We start from the raw sequence: 21,494 nt of genomic DNA, 5'->3' as shown, positions 1-21,494 counted from the left end.
ATCAAAATGAAGTACCCTAGATAATAAGGATCAAGTTCATAAAAAGAGTAACTTATTACTATACTAATTCAGAATGATTTTTCAGGACACAGGACATAAACCTAATTTTTAATTTATTTAACTTCCTATGCTTTTGTATCTGAGAAAAAAATGCTAAAAGTCAGTTAAGTCCCCAGTCTCATTTTATCTTTTAAAAATAATCTGAATCCCAAATAGCTATCACATCTGTCAAGCGTAGCTATTGCATTGCTACTGAATTAGATGGCTTTTAACAATGTTCCCTCAGAGTTTTTCTCCCCATATTTAAAGATTTATTTACATGTTATGGCTTTAGAAATTGTGCATAAGCTACTCTTCTCTCTCCAGAATATCAACCCCAAGGACAATGTTGAATTTACTCCATTCCCTTATTAATGGAGTTAAAATTTTATTTTCTTTTGTTGTAAGTAAGTTGGGGGTGAATAAGAATGTTGAAATCTGAATCAAAATTTTATGAAAAATCAGCTCTAAAAATGTGTACTGATGTGGAGTATGGGGGACAGAATTTCAGGTCTTTTTAAAGAGGACTTAGGCTCATTTCATTTCTTCAGAGTAAACTGAAATCTCTTTATAATACCCTAAATTTCTCTTTCTGCCGCCCCTGAATCTTGGAAACTCCTTGTACCCTCTTCTCTCAGCCTTCTTTCCCTCCCTTCTTTTCTTTTTTTCATTCCTCTTCACTCAAATAGAAAAGGAAAGTGACACCTCAGCCTGAGTTCAGGAGCTTCAAGTTGCCCCCTTTTTCAAAAATCTTCGTGGGGGCTGTCATTTGGTTCAACATTGCCACATTACTAACTTCTTTTGATTTTAGTATCAAACATCCCAGATAAAGTCTAAGTCTCAGGTCTATAAAGAAACCAGTCGTGCAGCAGAGTGCTGCCGATATAGCACACAGAACAGTCAGGTCTGGTGGGGAGGGGGCACAGGACAAAGTTCAGAGTGCTGGCTCCTCCTGTCTCCACTGGTAGCACCCAGAGTCAGGAACCTTAAACAGCTAAGGGAAGCAAGTTTTGGAAACGGGTTTCCTCATGAAAAGATGGATGAGCAGAAGCCAAAAGGAGATTTTCACTTTTATTAGCATCTTTCACGAGATCAGTGTTCCTAGATTCCCGAGAGCAGACAATCAATTAATTTAAAAATTGTTGAATGAATGAATGAATTTGAAACATTGGTCTAATAAATTTTTTCTTATCTCAAAACTTGGGCAAGAGTAAACTATATTTAGATATGTGACAGCTAATTATTTTTCTTAGCAAGTAATTATATCCATAAAGAAGTATGTTAATTCCCAACTATGTTCCAAAAGAACAGGAAGATAAAGTACATCAAAGTATTTTAGGGCAAGTTGTGGAAGAAAAAATCTACGACGCTTATAAATGATTTGCTACCAGATTAGAAAAAGTGCTGTCTCATGTTTTCGGCAGATTTGGGAACCTTAACTATATTTTTTAAATAAAAAGTAGTTTAGCCACATCTGCTGCTTCTGTACTTTAATTTAGTTACTTTTAAATGCTTAAGTGCACACTGGAGCCTCAGGCAAAGCTTTGAAGAGGAAGGGATAAAATGCTAAATCTTATAAATCTCTTCTGTCTCTTTAAAGAATGTAAAAAATACCCATGTGCAATAAAGGCTGGCACCACAGTATTAACTACAGCAAGCATCAGGATTCCCTTCTTTCTTTCTTTTTTTTTTACAGCTGTTGTGCAGGCATTAATCCTAAGGTGAAATCAGCTTAGTATTCCGTTTGACATGTTTAACCAAGTGTGAATTGAGTAGACTACAATTGTAAACAAGCTACGACATACTGCCTAACTTTCAGTCAATTCTCTAGTTCTCTGTTCTCAGTCAGTAAACATTTGTGAGACACTTTTGTGTATTTTCTGTTTATTGGAAACTAGGGACAGTGGAGTAAGTAAGATAGACGGTTTAAATAGACCTCTTCATTGGACCCTTTTATATTCCTAGTGTCTTTGGAGATCAGGAAATCATCTGAAGGAGGAAGGGAGGCTCCCTGCTTGTGCCCATAAGCTTACCTTTGCAAGTTGCTCGTGAATCTCCAGCAGGCTGGGTCGGTTGACCTTGGGCCCACTGACACTGCCGGTGTTGCGATAGTACTCGATCTTGGGAACAGCATCCACCGTGTTGTGGCCAAAGGTTTGCAGGTAGTATGTGTTTGTGTGAGAATCGTAAGCATGAAAACTAGCATCTGTTTTAGTGGTTTCTCCATTTTGGAGGAAATTGTCATAGCACTCCTGTTTCCCAGGCCTAAAACTGATTCGGAATCTGTTCTGGGCTTCCTCCCCAAAAGAGGTTTCCTCATAATGTGGAGGGTCGGTATTATCCACTGCAGCACTGCTCTCGTGGCTCTCGCTTATGACATTTACTTGAAAGCGACTGGTATTACTGGGCACTGAGTCCAGAAACACGTTGGAAGAATTGTTCACTGACATCTTCAAACTAGGTATTTTTTTTGGACTCAGATATTTACTTAGTGGTGGTTGTGGTTGTTTTTAATCTATATATTTCCTCCTCAAAATAAACACTAATGTGTTTACATTAGTGAGCTCCTGGCTTTTGTTCTAGAAGAACGCAAGTGGATTCTTGTTGTATTGTCTCCTATACAATCTTCACATTGTTCTTCAAAGCTGTGATTGACAAAGAAAATTAAACCTGTTCAAAGATATTTAAATAAGAGTGGGGATGTGAGGGAACAGTGTTCTTTCACAAGACTTGCAATTTAAAAATTCATTTCATTAAAAATTACATGTCCAGGAACCCTAAACACCTGAGCAATTAAATCTCATAATAAATAACTGAGGACCTGTTTCAGCAACCAGAATTTCCAGTGGAGTCATTAAAATGTTGCCTGTGTTTGTAGTGTTTGCTTAGATCCTGTGTAGTTGGATTCAATATGATTTTAGAAAAGATATAGCTACCAATTTCATACAGTAAGAGCTGATGAGAATATTCTTAGCCTGAAACACAGTTCTAAATGTTGAAACTGCCAAGTGTTTCATGACTGATATCTATATACATTAAATAAGTAAAATGTTAAAATATTTAATCTTCTAAAAATAATTCTTGTTAGTTTATAAAAATGTCTTGTCAAGATGATGTCTCTCTAAATTACCAGATATTTCACTAGCCTTTAAAATGTTTGATTTGCTCATAAATTTGTCTGTTTTACAAATGCTATTATAGAATCTTTAAAATAACATATGAATATTCAGGGCAAGGATATAAATCACAGTCCTCAACAAAATCATATGCAATATGTAGGTTAAATAATCATGTTCCACTTATTCTCTTTAATGAAATATTCTCAATCTTCACTGATAAATTTGTATTTGACTTTCAGATAAACAGACTATATAATCATTTTCAAAATTTATGGTACAGCCCCATCTTAGAGCCTTATTTTATTAAAATAATCTTTTTATTTATAACTTAAAATTTCTCTTTTCAAAGAAAGTTCTATTGCCTCTCTTTAGAAATTACTAAAACTATGGGAGTAAAAGACAGAAAACTGTACTTGAACAACAATTAAAATAAAAAAATCATAAAAAATTTCAATTTCAACCCTAAGTAAACTTTTCTGGGAAAATCTCAAGTGAATCTGTTATCTCTTTAGTTTTTATGGAATATCCGCTTCTCTTTATAGTCCTTGATATCCTCACCCTTCCTCTACTCTTCAGAGTTTCCTTTATGACATAATATTAAGTATAATTTTCATCCTGCCCAGGAATGTTTAACTTACCACCGGGAGCCTTCTTCTGAAAAAGTGTAACTTGCTTCAGCATCACCCAGTCATATATGGGGCACTTAGCTTTCAGCTCAGAACCTTAGGCTTCTTCTTATTGGTTAGAATCTTCTTTGAAAGAGATGACTGAGCAATGATTGGTCTGGAATAATACTGTATGTCCTGCCCAGTCATTAGCCCCGAGGAACCTTAAGTACTACATCAACTAGTAACCAGTAGTAAACCATTAATCCTTTTAGACAGAAAGTAAAATAAATTTTCTTTAATGCATAAGGGAGTTGTATTATTCAACAGCAATTGCCAATAATATGTGAGCAGTGCTGTAGTTGGTTGGAACTAAATAAATTGAATCCTGTCTTCTTATTTCCCATGATTCTTAGTGACCTCCTATTGTTCAGCATGTGCAGAAAATATAGTCCTCCAGAGATAATTTCTATACTTTGGAACTACAAAAAGATATTTGAGATCATTTTATCTTGCTTATAGCACATATTACTCTGACTCTTCTCTGCATGAGAAGTGAGCAGATTGAGAGTACAATCAATGGTTTATTGAAAATATTTCTACCTAGTGGGAAAATGGTTTCAAGAAGAAATCAAACTGTGGGTAAGTTTTCCAGTGGCAGTGCTAAATGATCTTTCTGTCTCCCTTTGGGAAACATTGTTATCAAACCAGGTTTTTGAGTTTTGTGGAGGGAAAGGTTTGGCTCACATCTGTGACATGGTGATTATTAAGATGGTAGTGATTATTAAAATAACACGAACAATTCCTCTCTGCAGGTTCTGTCATGGTTTCCAATTGTGATGATTGAATGAGTCCTCCTTGTGTTTTATAAGAAACTATCCACGGGAGTTCCAGTTGCCTGAGCAGGGTGGTGGTGGTGGTGTGATACAGTGGTTAGGAGCAAGTCTACGGAGTCAGGCTGCTCCATTCCCATCCTGACTCTGCCACTTTCTACCTGTGTGTCTTTGGCAAGTTCCTCAGTCTCTCTCTGATTTAATTTTTCTCATCTCTAAAATGCAGTTGTGGATAATAGTTGTAGAGTTATTATAAGGATTAAGTAAGTCAATTTGTGTTTATACTTAGCTCTTGCTTTTACTATTTTAGTAATACTTAAGAATTAGTGACTTTTACTTAGTCACATCCAAGATTCTAGGGTGAATCATTAGAGACTAGAATAGGTACTATGCCTATTAAAACAGGAGGAAATGTAGGTTGGTGAACAGATAACAAGATTGTAGAAAGGGACCTGGAGTTACCTAAGTAAAACCTCTCAGATGCTCTTGGTCAGGTACAGGCCAGTATCTTGAGGCTGTATCATATCAAGGTCTGTCCAGAATGTATCCAGCCATATACTAGAGACATTTATTGAAGAAGGTGCAAGATATAAGAAACATTGTACATTGTACAATGGCACCTCAGTCCCCTCAAAGTAGGCAACTTGGGACCTCACATAGTTCTCCCAATTGCCATCAGCTTCCCTGTCATATTGTTCTGAATCTCATTGACAGTCTAAAATCTCTTCCCTTTCAAAGGTGGTTTTAGTTCTGGGAAAAGTCAGGATTTGCAGGGCACCAAATCCGGGCTGTAGGAGGGCTGAGCCATCCAGGTTATTTGATGTTTCGCCAAACATCTCTTCATGAGACGTGATGCATGAGTGGATGTGCTTTTCGTGATGAAGCTGCCAATCACCAATTGCTCACAGTGGCCTTCTGAGTCAGCCTAATAGTTTCCATGGAGGAATCTTCAAGCTTAATGCAAAATTTGATGCCTATGGTACATCTATACAATGGAACACTAAGCAGTGGAAAGGATGAAGGAGCTCCTACAGTTTATGACAGCATGGACAGATCTGGAGAGCATTACGCTAAGTGAAATAAGCCAGGTGGTGAAAGACAAATACCATATGATTTCACCTATAAGTGGAACCTAATCAACAAAACAAACAAGCAAGCAAAATATAACCAGAAACATTGAAATAAAGAACAAACTGAAAGTAACCAGAGGAGAGGTGGGAGGGGATAATGGGGGGGGGAGGGGAAAGGGGAAGGGTTTTCAGGAACACATATAAAGGACACATGGACAAAATCAAAAGCGGGTAGGAACAGGGGGGAAAGTGGGGATGGCCGGTGTGGGGGGGAGTAGTGGGAAGAAAATAGAGAACTGTACTTGAACAACAATAAAAGGTGTGAAAAAATTTTAAAAAAGAAAAAATGATGCAGATTTGTTTCTCTACTAGCTCAGTCATTTGGAATATCATGGCCACACAGTCCACATGCTCACTCAATGGCATCTGCTGCCCCACTGACTAGTATAGTGAAGTCGTCATTGTTCATGCATGTGCATTCCAGCCCACTCTCCTTGGCTGCCAGGTTACATCAATGTTGTGCAAACATTCTCGTTATATTAACAATGCCTGGACTTCCTCTGGATGGACTATATATACATATACATATGGAGAGAGAGATTTATAAAAATGCACCTATAACTTCTGCTCCTAAAGGCCACTGGGACAAGGCATTTATCTGTTCTACAAAGGATTCTGACTTGCCATATAGAAGGTAGTCAGGCATAGGAATTAGTCACATTTCAGATTCAGCTAGGTGGGGATGGTTATTTAAATCAGCTGAGATGAGGCTGAAACCCCAAACAAGTCCTATTCACTGGCCCTGGACATGAGCTTGCAGTTACTTCTGCCATCTCTAGTCTCTCTCCCTTTAACTGTTCCCCCAACACCTGCCCTCTTTCAGGAGTCTACCTATTTCTCTCTTTCTTTTTATGTTTTTAGCATGGACTATCCCCGTCCCCCAAGGATAGTGTTTTGCTTTTGCATTTTCACTATGGTAAAATGTACTTATAAAATTTATTGCCTAACCATTTTTAAGTGTACAGCTCAGTGATATCAAACACATTCACGTTGTTGTGCAATCATCACCACCATCTATCCCTATAACTCTATATGTTGTTTAAAAAAATCTCTATACCAATTAAACAATAACTTCTTATTCTTCCTTTCCCATTTCCCAGTCTGTATTTATGATTTTTACTACTTTAAGAACATCATATAAGTGGAATCATACAGTATTTTTCTTTTCATAAATGGCTTATTTCACTTTGCATAATGTCCTTAGGTTCATTCATGTTGTAGCATATTGAAGAATTCTTTTTCAAAACTGAATAATACTTCATTGTATGTATAGACTACAATTATTATTCATTGATGGGCACTTTGATTGCTTCCACATTTTAGCTATTGTGAGTAATGCTGCTAGGAATATGGGTGTCCAAATATCACTTGGGTACCCTGTTTTAAATTCTTTGGGGTATATACCAAGAGGTGGATGAACTCATGGTTGCCAGAGGAGAGGCATGGGGGTATGGTTGAAAAAAGTGAAGGGAAATATGAGATATAAACTTCCAGTTACAAAATAATGTATACAGCTGGGGAATGTAATAACTTTATCTGGTCACAGACAGTTACTAGGCATATTGTGGTGATCACATTGTAAGGTATATAAATATAGAACCACTATGTTGTATACCTGAAACATATAATATTGTATGCAACTATATACTTTAATAAAAAATAGAATCACCATATGATCCACCTATTTATTTCATAAAGTTTTTTACTCTACATCAGACTGTGAATGCCTGTGACAGTGGTCAATTTTTTTTTCTTGCTGACTGCTTGACTACAGGGTAGTGTGAATTAGTTTTAGTTTTGGTCTTACATCAAGCAGACATTGAAATTCTAAGACTTTTATCTCTAACTGTGAAATAAAAGCCTTTGTTCTCTGTTAAAGGGATTTGGACATACTGGAGCTGGGGAGATGGTTTGGGGGATATGAGTGAAGCCAGCCATAAATCCAACCTTGAGAGGTAAACCCAAGTTAGGTATTTCAGACTGGTGGGTAAAGAACCAAAGGAAACCTGTTTGGCAGTGTGCTCCTCTCTCTCTCTTCCTGTCCACCTTGACAGGGCTCTTGGGAAAGGACAGCTGGGGGATGATCTGGCTATGACATTGTACATCTATCTCTAGAAAGGTTAACATTTCAAAAAGTCTCTATGTTGTGTCCATACTAGAGCCAGCCTTTAAAATCTTCCATATTGTTCCTTGCTGTGAAACTATAGAGGCTGACCTCTCTTCTTCTCTCTGCACAAGATGTCTCAGGTGCACAACAGGCCATGAATATATCCCATTGCTGAAGGCACTTTTGGTTAAAGTAATTTCTCTCTAGAGGGATTGAAATAATATTATGGTGAAATTGATGATATCTGAAAAAGCTTGTCAATGTTGAACTTTCTGAAATAATGTTCATACTTTGTAAAATTTCCTTTTCCCTTGGTTTGGGTATTTTTTTTTTCTGAAATAAAGATCTAGCCTTGTGTTCTAGTCACCAAAATAAAGGGACTTAGTAGCTGTCTTTCCTGGCAGACAAATGGAGCATCTGGTACTTAGACATATATCCTGGTGAGTACTTTAAAAGCCTGGGTCCCGAAGAAGATGCCAAGTGTCCTGGTAAATACAACTTTCAGTGTGTCCAGCTGACATGGCTCAATGAGGTGTTCTTGGACCAAATAACTTTTTGATTACAAGATGTCCCAGGCTGATACTCCTGTACCTACTGGGGTTCAAAAAACCTTGTTGAGGTATGGGTTTAGTCCAGAAGATCCATGACCAACCAGGATGTGTTCTAAATCTACTAGGAGATAGAAAGTGTCTGGGAATCTCACTAAGGCAGCTGGTTTTGTGGTGCCGTAGCCCTGAGCAGTGACCATATTTATAAGATATGTAGAATTATGAGGACAATGTTGGAGTACAGCAGGATGTTCACAGACAAGGACTCTGACACTAGATTACCCAAGTTCAATTTCTAAAGCAGCCACTCCCTAGCTTGGTGACCTTGGGAAATCAGTCTCTCTCAACTTCCATTTCTCATCTGTGAAACTGAGATAATAAAATGGAAACAGTAGTACTGAACTCAAAAGATTGATAAGAGTATCATATCACATAATTAATAAAAAGCACCTAATTTAGTGTTCACTCTCAGTAAATATTACTCATTCCTTTTAGGTATGTTTAGCAGTTCTGTGTTCTCAAGTGACACAAATATTTTTGTATTTGTTTATCTCCTGTTAGTCCTCCATTCAATGATTACAGAGAGTCAGAATTTTATAGCTTTAAAGAATTTGGAATTATATAATTCTATCTTTTTACTTATCAAATAGATTGAAAACTGAAGAGGTTTAATAATTTATACTAAATCAGTGCTTTTTAAATTTTAAGAACTGTAACTATTATCGATAAGGATAATAATGACAGTAAGTTATGTTTGAATAGGGCTTTATGGTTTTCAAATTCCTTTCACATTTTTTATGTCACTTAGTCCCCTCAGCATCCTTTCAAGACATATAGGATAGGTTTCTTTATCCTTGTTTTGCAGATGTGGAAAATAAGTCTCCTGTAAGTAAACTTATGGATCATAAAGCTTGTTCTTAGCTGGGCCAACATGAAAATTCCTATCTCTGAGTTTAGGCTCCTAAACTAAAAAAAGTTTTCATCACATCTTAAGTCCTCATTCATCTCAGATCTCTGGGTTTCCAGGCATGTTCGTACAGTTCACAGGACTCTAGGATTCAAAGGGTTGTTAGAACCCTCTAGTTAGCTTCCTCACTAAAGTCCACAGAGATTAGTTGGCTTGACCATGTTCACGTAGCTGTCATGGCAGCAGGGCAGAGACTGGACTTCCTGTTTCTGGAACAGTGCTGTTCCCACCAGATCACACTGGAAACTCCATTCCGTGCTGTTTATAAAAGGAGAGAAGGGCATTCTCAAGGCTCATCTATGTTGTCACAAGTGGCAGTATTTCATCTTTTCTTGTGGCTCATTTACACACACACACACACACACACACACGCATATACCATTTCATGCTAAGAGAAATAAGTCAGACAGATAAAGTAAAGCACCATATGATTTCCCTCATATGTGGGATATAAAACTGAAAGCAACAAATAGACAAACAAGACAAACTAAAAGACCTCAAAACACTCATAGACACAGACAACAGTACAGTAGTTACCAGGAGGAAAAGAGGGTAGTGAAGAGTAGAGGCGTCAAGTGTGTGCGATGTCAAGGAAATTTGCTTTTGGGTGGTGGAGATACAATGCAATATACAGATTATATATCATAGAATTGTACACTTGAAACCTATATAATTTTATTCACAAATGTCACCCCAATAAATTTAATTTAGAAAGGGGGAGGTGGAGGAAGCATCAGTATGAAGCAGATCTAGTTTGAATCTCAAGCTATGGGGTGGTTTATTGCAAGATATTCTAGAAGAATAATTAGAACGGTCAGGGCACTGTAAGATTTGGAAATCTTTAGGACCTGTGTCTATTTGTAGGATTGTGTGTTAGTTTTGTGAAAATTTTTTTCACCCGTGAACATTTTAGACCAATGGCTATTATTAGGAAAATCATATTTGATTTATCCTTTGCAATGAGGGTCCCTTATGCTTAAGAGACCTGATTTTCTAATGCTAAGTGGGCTGGGATTGGGAATGCAGAGAGAGTGTGTTGGCATTGCAGAGGGTCAGAAGCAGGAAGGCCCTGGCACAATTTATAAGCACAAAAAGGGAGCAGAGATTTAAGGCAGATGTTTGAGATAAGAATAAAGATGGTATATATGGCTGGAATAATCCTTCTACTCTGTTCATTGGAAACCACAATACTGGCAGATGGGGAAAGTTAGGAAACCCAGCAGTGGTCTATGACTTAAACAGCATAGTGGATAAGTTAACGACACATGTTTATTGAATGTAGTGAATGACATGAGCCTGTCTCCAGCACTTTCGAGGTAATCACAACTGTACCCATCACGTGTCCCAGTGGCACAGCACTAAGAGCCGTAAAGCTGCAACTGTCATGCGAGTGCATATTCAAATGTCCCTTTGTCAAATTCTTCCACTTCATCTTCCCATGTAGAGGAAGGCATGCTACTATATGGGTCTAACAGGATTTTGAAGCATCTGATAATAAGAAGTCCCAAGAAAATACATAAAATCCCAACAAAAGCAAAGCCAGTTTTTTGCTCCAAAGTCAATGAGAAAGCTGATACTTCGTTGACACTCATCTTAGCTGAAGAGTTGCCACAGTAGGTACTACTCATTATTCACTGTCACATCGTTGCAGCTCTTCAGAATTCCAGCTGGAGTCACCTCTTGGCCTAGATATAAAATTGGAATCAGTTAGTTTTATCTGTGTGTGTTATTGAGCAGGTAATTATTTTATAAAATCTGGCAGTTTTTAAACTTTTTTGACTTAACTCGCAAAAAATGTTTGCAGACACCATTAGATATGAATCAAGACTGAATTATGATCAAATCATGAGCATTGGAGAAGTTACTCCTATTGTAGTAAATGCCTTTGTGGAAACATAAAACTGTACCTATATATGCTAAATATAAAGTCAAGTATGAAGGTAAATATTCAAAAAATTAATCCTAAAAGCTTTTAATCAAAAGCTTTGTGAGGTAATTAAGCTATTGCTTTTTTTTTCAAATTAGATGAATTATCATCTAATTTGGCATGTGTAGATACTACTATAAATAAATAATTACAGGATGTCAGCTGGTCAAATTCTTTAAAGTCCAGATTTCAAGGTCTATCTTCATTGCCCCTTTGTCTGGGTACAGATTCTTATCTTTTTCATGTCTTCTCTCTTTTTTACTCCTTAGCCTTTAGACTTATATCCATGTATTTTTCTACTACTATTCCATACACTAAATCTCAATTTATTAAAGAGAGAAATTGTATTTTTAAAAATTTGTTTATAAGTGCAGTGCCCAACTTAGCAGCTTGCAAGTAACACACAACAGTAGCCGTGGACCATTAAGCATCCATGTCTCCCCCATCTCCATTAGTTTTCAGAACACCCTAAATAAACATAAAGTCCAAATTAAACACATGTTTACTATAAAAATGCAGCTTCAAGGCAAGGTCCTCAGTCCTCTTCGAAAGGGAACTTTCCTATCCCTAAGTTCCTACTATAGTTGGGTTCTAAAATTACAGCAAAAGTGTTGGGAAAGTGGGTTTCAAATTGAAGCCAAAATTTTTTCCCATTTGATGTCTTAATGTTAATTACATTGATTCCAATTTGAATCAGTTAATTAAATCAATGGTTACTAACTCACAGGTACCCTTCTTGAGAGGACTGTCACCAAATATCTTGTCATCAAATAACTGAGGACAATAGATTGTTAGTATTTTCATTTTTGTTTGTTGTCATTTTGAAGTTTTGTTTTAGGGTTTGGTTGCTGCTTCTTCTGATAATTTTTAAGAACTATGTTTATTAAAATGACTGGCTCTTCAGGGTTTTTTTATGAATGGTAAGGAGTGGAGAAGGGAAGTAATTGATAAAAACAAGCCTTGTAGTTTTTAAAATTACTTACTAACTAATATACCAGTTAATATCAAACAACATTTTGTTTTGTAATGGTTTGGATTACAATACATTCTGGAGTGTGCTGGTTATTTGACATTTTTGTTCAATAAAAGGAAAAATATTGTTTTAATCCACCTGCTGAATTTCTTTCCATCAAATCATTTTATATCCTAATAAGTATGGTATAGTGAGTATACTTTTAAAAAATTAGAATTACTTAGAGTGGCTCTGAATGGTTTTTCTGAAGATTGAGTTCTTGTACAATTTATCATATAGAAGGTATAGGAGATGGCACTGAATATCTAATGAACTTGGGACTTAACTAGAACTTTTTTTCCATCTTAATCTCTAATTTTATTGCCTTTGTCACTTGAACATATTTTGTTGAGATCTACACATGCTCTGTTTTTTGTTGTTGTTTTGTTTTGTTTAATGGTGGAGAAACGGAAAAGCAGGATGTTTTCTACTTGGAGATGCTGGACCCAACATTTGTTGTATACCTGAATGATTCAGCCAAGTAACTTGTTTGAATTGTTTTTTCATTAAAATCATGACCTTTCTAGGCTATACCATTAGAGTATATCAGGGGACATGTGGGTAAGAGGAGGCAGTAAACTCGGTTTACTGGGGAACACTGTGGTGTGTCCAGCAGACTCCCTCCACTGAGTGACTTACTGCCCAGCAGCTGGGAGTGCTGCCAGCAGCTGGTGTTCAACCGTTAGCCCTGTTCACAGGTGGCCTCAGTAGCAGAGAGCTGCCTCACCAAGGTCAGGGCACTTCCTAGGGAAGACCATTTGCAATGGCCAGTTGCCATTAGAATAAAAAGACCCGGCTATCTTGTCACAAAGGGGCACGATTCTGAAGGACAATTCTAGTTCTAGAGTTTCACATGGGATACACCGAAGCTGTTGTTAGTTCCAATCACAGGTCAACTTCTGCCCACTCCTGCCTAATTCACACTTTTCCACAGGGTTGAGCCCAAGGGCATTACTTAATAAACATCCTGCATGCTAAACTCTGCCTCAGAATCTGGTTTCTGAGGACACCAACTTGGAATAATTTGTATCACAAAAGTTAAAACACCTAGCAGTTTCAAAGATCTGTACATTTTTCAGCTAGTTAATTTTGCCATCATATAGAAACAGCCTAAGTTGAGTATAATTATGCTTTCGCTAAATTTATTTGGTTTTTAAAAGTCATAAAGCAGACAGACACAGGATGACAGCTGATCATTACAAGAGTTAAGTCTTGTTAAGTTGGCTCCTAGCCAGTGATTAATCCACTGGACTCTTTTTCTCCATTCAAATCTACTAAATGACCAAAACAAACAAACAAATAAAAAATGCATTTTCCAGCTATCACAATAAAACACAACTAATTTGTCACTAGTAAATTAGAACAAGGCATCTTCCTACAAATAGGTAGTTACAAAGTAGTCATGAAGATGTAAAGTACAGCATAGGAAATATAGTCAATAATATTGTAACAAAACTATTTATGGTACCAGGTGGTAATGGAAATACCAGGGGAAACACTTTATGAAGTATATGATTGTCTAACCATTATGCTATACACCTGAAACTAATGTAAAATATTAATAATATTGAATGTGAATAGTAATTAAAAAACAAGGTATCTTTCTAGTTAGAGATACAAACACTCTTATATTTTTTATTACAATTTGTCTAACATATATCAGATAATGCTTTGTTCTTAGAGTCTTAGACAGTCTGTAAATTGAGTTACTTATCATTTTTATGGAAAAATAACTACTTAAGTGGTGGCCACAGTTCTTGACATATTGTAAATACTCAGTAAATACTTTAATTGAATTGAGTTAAATATATTGAAAATATAATATTTGATGAATAAAGTTCTGGTTTTAAAATACCTAGGTGTTAAACATTCAGAACCTTAAAATACATTTAGCAAAGTAAAAAGAACAAGAAAACTTTTATTTGATTTTTTAAAAAATTCTGAAGATACCATGTAAAAATATTTACTAAGTTGCTACTAATATGTTCTAGTAGATGTGGCCCTCTCTATTCAAAGAGATTACTCAACTTGTAAGAGAGGGAACCTATGCACAAACAAGAATGAAACAGTATAGGCTTCTACAAAGGAAATAAACCTGTATTTAACATAGACTGGGTATCAAGCATTCCTTTACATGCTATTTTATGTAATCTCCATAATAATGATACAGAGCTGATATTATCTTAAAAAATTTGATGAAAAAAGAGATTCAAAGAGGACGATCAAATTTAGAGGTACTGAATAGAAACTTCACACATTTAGGGATCAGGAAAGTTTTTCTTGTAAGGGACTGTATTTGAACTGAGTATTGAAACACAGAAGATTTAGGTATGTGTAGAAGGAAAGAGCATGGCAATAAATATGGAAACAGAAAAGTTCTGAATTTGTTTAGAGGACAGTGAACAATTTGGCCCAAGCAAAGGAGAGTAATGGAAAAAAACCATTAGGTATTAGGATAGGTTTGTATAAGCCAAAATGTGAAATATCTTGACTTTCAGGCTGAGTTTGAAATTTCTTTGCCTACAGGCCAAGTGGTCAGATGATGAGACTGAAGTAGACATAGATTTCAGGAAGGAAGCATCATGGAAAGAAATGGTCCAGGTGAGAAGCAATGAGGGCCTGGACTATGAACTGAATGTGTAGAAGATGGTAGGGGTTTGAAAGATATTTACAAAGATATGAAGGCTAGGATGTGGCAACGAACATAGTGGGCCATGAAGGCAGAGACATCAAAGGTGACTCCACTCTGTGGAGACTGGACAAGTGCAAAAACAGTGTTTTCATTAACCAAAATAAAGGAAAAATGAGCAAAGTATAAACTTACTTATAAAGGAAATGAAGAGTTCTGCGCTGGACTTAGTGAATTAGTGGATCATAGCGGACACTTTAATGGGCAATAAATTAATCTACATCATTTTGTCCAGCATAAAATTGCTGGTGGGGAGAATATCTCAAGGGCATTATTGTCAAATAAATTTTGTGTAGAAGAATGCATCCCAGATGGAGTATCCAATACATACAAGCATCAAAGTTTTGCAGATTAAAATTTAAGAGATGGAAAGAACTGCTGAGTTTTGACTAGGAAAGGAAAGATCAAGGAAGATGATAGTTGCATCCAAATATTTGAAGTGTGATACTATAGGAAGTCAGATCTACTTGTTACGAATTGATCCAAAGGCAATTTGTTGTAATTCCATCAAGGTTCTATGTGCATGTGCTAGAAAGGATTGAAGATGAAAGAAGCCAAGGAATGAGCCTCAATGAATGTTTCTTTTGAAAGAAGAAAACAGGATCTGCTTGTGGAGTTGTATGAGGAGTGATCCTACTATGAGTAAAGCCATAGGAGGAAGCTCACCTGGAACAAAGGAGGCTAGAGTGTCTAAAAGGGGTGGGTAAACAGTGTCAAGTTCATCAGTGGTAATTGGAACTAAACACTGAAAAATACGGCATTGCCATTCAGGATGTTTGTATCATTTAAAAATTTCAGTTGAAAGTCCAGGAAAGACGATCAAATGAAGAGGGTTTAAAAGAATAAAGAGAACATGGAGTCAGGCGGTAAAGGAAACTTGACAGAAAAGAAGTTTTATTTGCACAAAAGTTAAAAGTGCAGAAGTTGAGATCATTAGACTAAGAACTTTCAATAATAAGAACATGACTATATATTCAGTTTTTAAAAGTAGAGCTGAGTAAATTCACTTGGGTTTCAAAAGAACTATGAAATTTCAATTTTTAACAAAAAATTTGGGGTAAAAAAGAACAGACATTTTGTTAGTATCTTAAAAGAAAGGCCTTAGACTTTTATAGTAATCTTAAAATTCTACCTTCTACTGAAAATAAAAACAAAATATAGGTCAAGGAGAATAACTGAAAGGGTAGTATTCAAGGTTGAAGAAAGTCTGGCCATTTCTGTTGGCTGTTTCTATACAAGAAGAAAGGTAAAAAGTTAAGCAATTGCCTAACAATATCTTCAGCAAATACGTGCTTTTGGTAATTTAAGCCATATACATAGAAATTGAAATACCAGTATTTTCAGGCCTAAATTTCCTAAACATTTTCCCAAACTCTCCATTTTCTTGCTCTGTGAGGTGAACAACTTGTCTCATTTCAATACAGAGTCTAAAGTGTTTGAGAATATACTGCTAAGTGTGCTGAGCTTTGTATCTTTATATTGGTGAAGAGGATAATATGATATAAAAGCAATGTCAATAATAAGATACTGTTAACAATAAATGGAAGTCTTCAGTTACAACACTGATTTCTTCATAATTAATAAGTATTCAAAATTATTCTACAAGTATGGATAAATGGTACATTTCAGTTTCTCTAATCCCTGGATAGGTGGGAAAGCAAAAAAAAAAAAAAATCAGCAGGTTCTTCCTGCACAACAGACCCTTTAATGCATACCTCAGAGGGGAGCCATCATCTTAACGTCCTGTTTACTGAGAAATAGTAAATGAGAGAAATCTAGACCATGAAGTTACAAAAACAAATGTTTTTTCTCACAAATAAACATTTGTGAAAAAAATAGTTAAAAATACAATTTTCAAAAAAGAGTAGAATGTAAAATTGTGGGGTAAAAGTTATTTTTAAAATACTGTACAACAAAAATGGGTAAAATTATCAACACTGTACAGTTTAAATATCAGGATCTATATTTATTATGATGAAAGTATTTAAGTACATTTTTATAGTATTACTGCAAAAAAATATTGCCCTAAGCCATATTCACTGAAATAATTATTTATATACTTCTAGAAATAAATACTTGAGTTAAAAGACACACCATTTCCTACATGGCAGTTGTCAAAATCTGGGATCTCTAAGTCCTGACAAGTCATAGGATTGAGCCAAGCTTATACCTATAGATACCACAAGGCCCAAATCTCACTGTAGTTATTAACCAATAAATAAAATCTTTCCATTTTAAGTCTTACAAATCATACCATTTGGGTAGTCAAGCAAAGATAGCAGTATTTTTTATACCTGATATATAACCCTTTATAAACATGAATGTTATGTGTGGTGTTTGTTTTTCTATGATATAAGTTTACTGATGGAGATATAAAATTTCATTTTTCAGAAACATAGCTATTTAATTTGTATGCAGCAATGTACAATTTGAGAACCAATATTGAAAATATTGCCCATTAAAGATAAGGAACCTCCTGTATTTTATTTTAATCAACAGGTTTTTTCCCATTTATTCTTCTATTAATAATATTCCAAACAGTAAATTGGAAATAACAACTATTACAGTATAATATGATGTTCTGGATGGAAAGTATTTTGATATTGGTGATTAGATACAATAATCTCTAATGGTAATAATGTGCACATTTATAATTTCATGAAATGAGATATATAAGAAAACCCAAGCTTAAGAATAATGAATCCTCTCCCCCAACACACATACTTCCACACCATATATCAAGGTTATTAAATCCCATTAAAAATAGAGGGGAAAGAAATATTATTGAGGTCACATCTGCACAGAGCTAGTTAATCGTGAGGAATGGAATGTGTTGGAATCAAAAGAAAACCCTAAATTACAAACCCAGATGTCTTCATCATGATGAAATGCATAAATTTCAGGCCTTCCAGGGATGCAAAACCTTGGGGTCTGCCAAAATTCATCCCCCAACCATTTGGATTTCAACCTTAAGAGAATTTCCTTCTTAAGAGAATCTTTGGATGACTCCTCAAGGACTCTGATATTCATTCCTCTCAAAGCACTGAAAACCTTTTCTGTAAATTCTCAAAATGTCTCACTAGAGAAACCTAGACTATCATTATCATTCTGCCTTGTTTGTCTGCAGTACTCTTTGGACATATTAAACTGAAGAAGCATAGAAACCTCCTCCAAAACATGAGAGAAGCATCAGCAAACCACACACACACACATTCTCTTTGTTTTGTTTTGCTTTTTTGGCAGCAGCAGCAGCAGCAACAGAAACATTTGTGCTCTTTCTCCTTTAGAATTTGAACTTACCAGACCTGCAGGCTCCTTCCCCCCATTCCCCCACCTCCTTTCTCTACCTAGCTTCAGAAATACAAGAGAATGAAGACATGCTTCTCATCTGGACCTGCCCTGGAACCCTTCAGTTAATGCGCAGGGTAGGGGGAGAAAGTTACTTCTTAGGCAGGGTTGTCTCACCTTCCATGCTTGTTGCCATGGAGATGAAATCCAGTGAGTAGACTTAAGTGCTGGCAGGTTTGTCTGTGTTCGCTGATCGGTTCAGTAATAATGTAAAAGGCGTGTCTTGGGAACCTGCGTGGAGTCACAGGACCGTGGTTAGCGCTTTCCTGGCCTACGTGTGTAAATGTCTGTATCTGTCGGTGAGAGGAAGAGGACGTGGGCGCCCGCGAAGTACGTGTGCGCGCGCGAGTGTATTTGCAGGAAAATGTGCATAGATTACTTCGATGTAGCAATGTGTAAATATTTGCGCGCTCGCGCGTGTTTGTGATGGTTCTAAATTCTTATGTCTTTCTTCTCCGATACAGAAAAGACACAGTGAAAGGTTTAACTGGGGACTGCATGCGGCATTTTGGTTATTTTCCCCTGCTCCACCTTTTCTCCTCTACGCAAACCCAACCGGATCCCCTCCCTTTCGTAGAAGTTGGTGCCTAGGCGCTGTCCATAGTGCTGAAACATTGCGCAGTAATACCTAGCTCCAACACAGGAGCTGGATGACACCAGGCAAGGGACGCTCCGATAAAGCCTATATGCAGTTGTGAGGCATGTTTTCTAAACAGTGTTAAATACATAGAACCCAAGCTTAAACCACATTGAAAGCAAAACAAAATGAAAAGAGCAAAAACCTCTTACCTCATTCTTACTTAGGGGTCTTGTTCTCCAAACTCAGTTAAAAGGTTCCACTTCTATTCTTATTTGGATACAATAGCCAGAACCTACAAGTTGCAAACACCTGTAGATTTCCTAAAAACTTAATTATTGACCTTATGAATTATTAAATTGTCATAAATTTGGGAAATGTAAATACAGAATTGGGTCATCGTTCGTATAAAAATAAAACTGTAAAATCATGTTATAGTTTAATAATACTTATTTAGAGTATTTGGTAATTTAGAAAACTTAATGGTCTTTCAGAAATGGGCAATGTGTAACTTGGAATTCATACATGATATTACTAGAAACAAAAACGTTATTCTTATTCATTTAAAACTAGTAAACACCCTATAATATGGGTGAATTAACTGCCCACCAAAGAAAAAATAGAAGTATCTTCTTCCAGTCATAGCCATGGTCTTATTGACATTTTTAAAGCTTACTAACATCCTTTTTTGGGGGGGAGGTACTAGGTGCTAAAGCAGTGCCTCTTGAAATCTAATGTGTGTATAAATCCCCTAAGTGCTAAGTATGTTGAATCCAAGCTTAAACCACATTGAAAGCAAAACAAAACAAAAACAGCAAAAACCTCTCACTTCGTCTTTACTTAGGGATCTTGTTCTCCAAACTCAGTTATAAGGATCTTACTAATATGAATGTTCTCATTCAGTAAATGTGAGGTTGGGCCTCAGATTTAGCATTTCTAACAATATCCAAGCTGATGCCAGAGGTTGCTAGTCTCCAAACCACACTTCAAGTAGGAAGGTGCTAGAAATATTGTATTCTGGCAATGCAGTCACCCTATAGAGTATGGGAAGGAGGTCATTTTATTATTCACCTATTATTCTATGTATGTTTCCAGCCTGTTACAAGAATACTCTATTTGTATTAAGTGCAGGGGTTAACCATTTTATTTGCACAATATTAACAAATTTTGTGAATTTGATCATTTGATTTGATTTTGACATTGTTTGGACACACACTATAATTTACTCCACTCTGTATTTCCATACTATGATCTGCTATCACCATTCTCTTTTCAAGCCGGGCTCAAGGAAGTGGGACTAAGTTGAATGATTCTACTGTTGATGTATAGGTCCTACTCAAAGGATTTATTATAATTGGAGAACTTGACTTATAATATTATGACTTTAAATATGGGTGAATAGTAAATGCTCAGGCCACTGGTTTTAAAAATCTGGATGTCACTAGCATAATTCTCACCCAGTTTAGAAAGTGGGATATGGCCATTGTCTCATTGATCATTCAAGTGAATGCTGACCTGTCATGTCACTGACATAATGGAGATATAGTTAGATTTTGAAGGTTCCTATGGAGTGTTTTCTGGCATTTAAAAAAATCATGTCTACCTCAGTTAATACAGTACTTTTAGTTAATGAGTTTGAATTGATGCCAAAGAAAAGTTTTGACTATAAATTAGATTTCTTGGTTGTAGTTGGTGCATAACCTTGACCTTTTTCCAGCTGTATGAACAAAGGTGATGCTCTGAAATGTCTGAAAAGTGGCTCATTCAAGGAAGAATAATAAATTAAAAGTTCATTATGTTCCACTTCTTTGCTAGATGCTAAGATACAAAGATAGATGAGATTTGGTCTCTGTCCTTGATGAGTTACAACACACAATAACTTGGCAATTTCTACAAAGTTCCATAGAAGCACAGAGATTAGTAATTTATATTTTATATTTTATTCTTTATTGCCAAAGAAGTAATGAAGAATAGAATAAAACCCAGCATACTTGTATTTTAGATTCTTAACAATGTCTGTGGCCAAACTTTAATTTTTTAAAAATTGCTGAAAGATATGAAGTATTTGAATGCTCTTCTAAAGAATATATGATTAGCCTATGCTTATGGATAGTCTATGATTTATTTTCAGAGCAGTGCAAATTATTATAAAGGTAAATATGTGGTTGGCATTGTTTAGCTCCTCCCCAAACAAAATTGCCTTTACCATGCTTTGATGTTACACTTTCAGCTTATACACAAATATTCTATATAAAACAACCCTCAGCTTACACAACCTGCTCTACATCAACTATAGGATTGTTACTAAAAACTTATCCAACATATCACTTTCTATTTTTTTATGACATCCCTTCAAAAACATTGTTTAATATCAATTTCGTGAATTGAACTCTTACACCACTCCTTACCACTGAAACCATCCCAAAGTAAGTGGTGTATTCTCCTCTTATATACAATATATTATATCATACATTTGATCACATTTGCCTTTACTTTTAGTTACCAGGGATGTCAGATTCAAATTAAAAGCTACAGATTAGTAACATTATAAGGCCATAAGGCCTTTATATTTGTGCTTTTTCTCTATTGCTTT

At 36.0% G+C, this 21,494-nt stretch overlaps 2 protein-coding genes across 4 annotated transcripts in view; both read right to left on the bottom strand.

Annotated features, from left to right (window-relative positions):
* Nucleotides 1-2,489, bottom strand: part of SLC12A1 (solute carrier family 12 member 1) — an 81,853-nt gene extending 79,364 nt beyond the window's left edge. For all 3 annotated transcript variants that reach the window (XM_036033212.1, XM_028507438.2, XM_028507439.2), the window contains exon 1: nucleotides 2,073-2,489. In XM_036033212.1, coding sequence (XP_035889105.1) covers nucleotides 2,073-2,489 — 417 coding nt within the window. The remainder of the gene's footprint in view (nucleotides 1-2,072) is intronic.
* Nucleotides 2,490-10,362: 7,873 nt separating this feature from the next.
* CTXN2 (cortexin 2) lies at nucleotides 10,363-19,231 on the bottom strand. Its single transcript, XM_028507837.2, has 2 exons — nucleotides 18,442-19,231; nucleotides 10,363-11,033 (listed from the first exon to the last, which is right to left on the bottom strand). Exon 2 carries the CDS (start codon nucleotides 10,974-10,976, stop codon nucleotides 10,731-10,733), a length of 246 nt encoding a protein of 81 aa, XP_028363638.1. The 5' UTR covers nucleotides 10,977-11,033; nucleotides 18,442-19,231; the 3' UTR covers nucleotides 10,363-10,730.
* Nucleotides 19,232-21,494: the final 2,263 nt, after the last annotated feature.

The sequence above is a fragment of the Phyllostomus discolor genome, chromosome 1 (genome assembly GCF_004126475.2).
Source record: "Phyllostomus discolor isolate MPI-MPIP mPhyDis1 chromosome 1, mPhyDis1.pri.v3, whole genome shotgun sequence".
Lineage (NCBI taxonomy): Eukaryota > Metazoa > Chordata > Mammalia > Chiroptera > Phyllostomidae > Phyllostomus > Phyllostomus discolor.
This window is presented reverse-complemented; position numbering and strand designations above follow the sequence as displayed.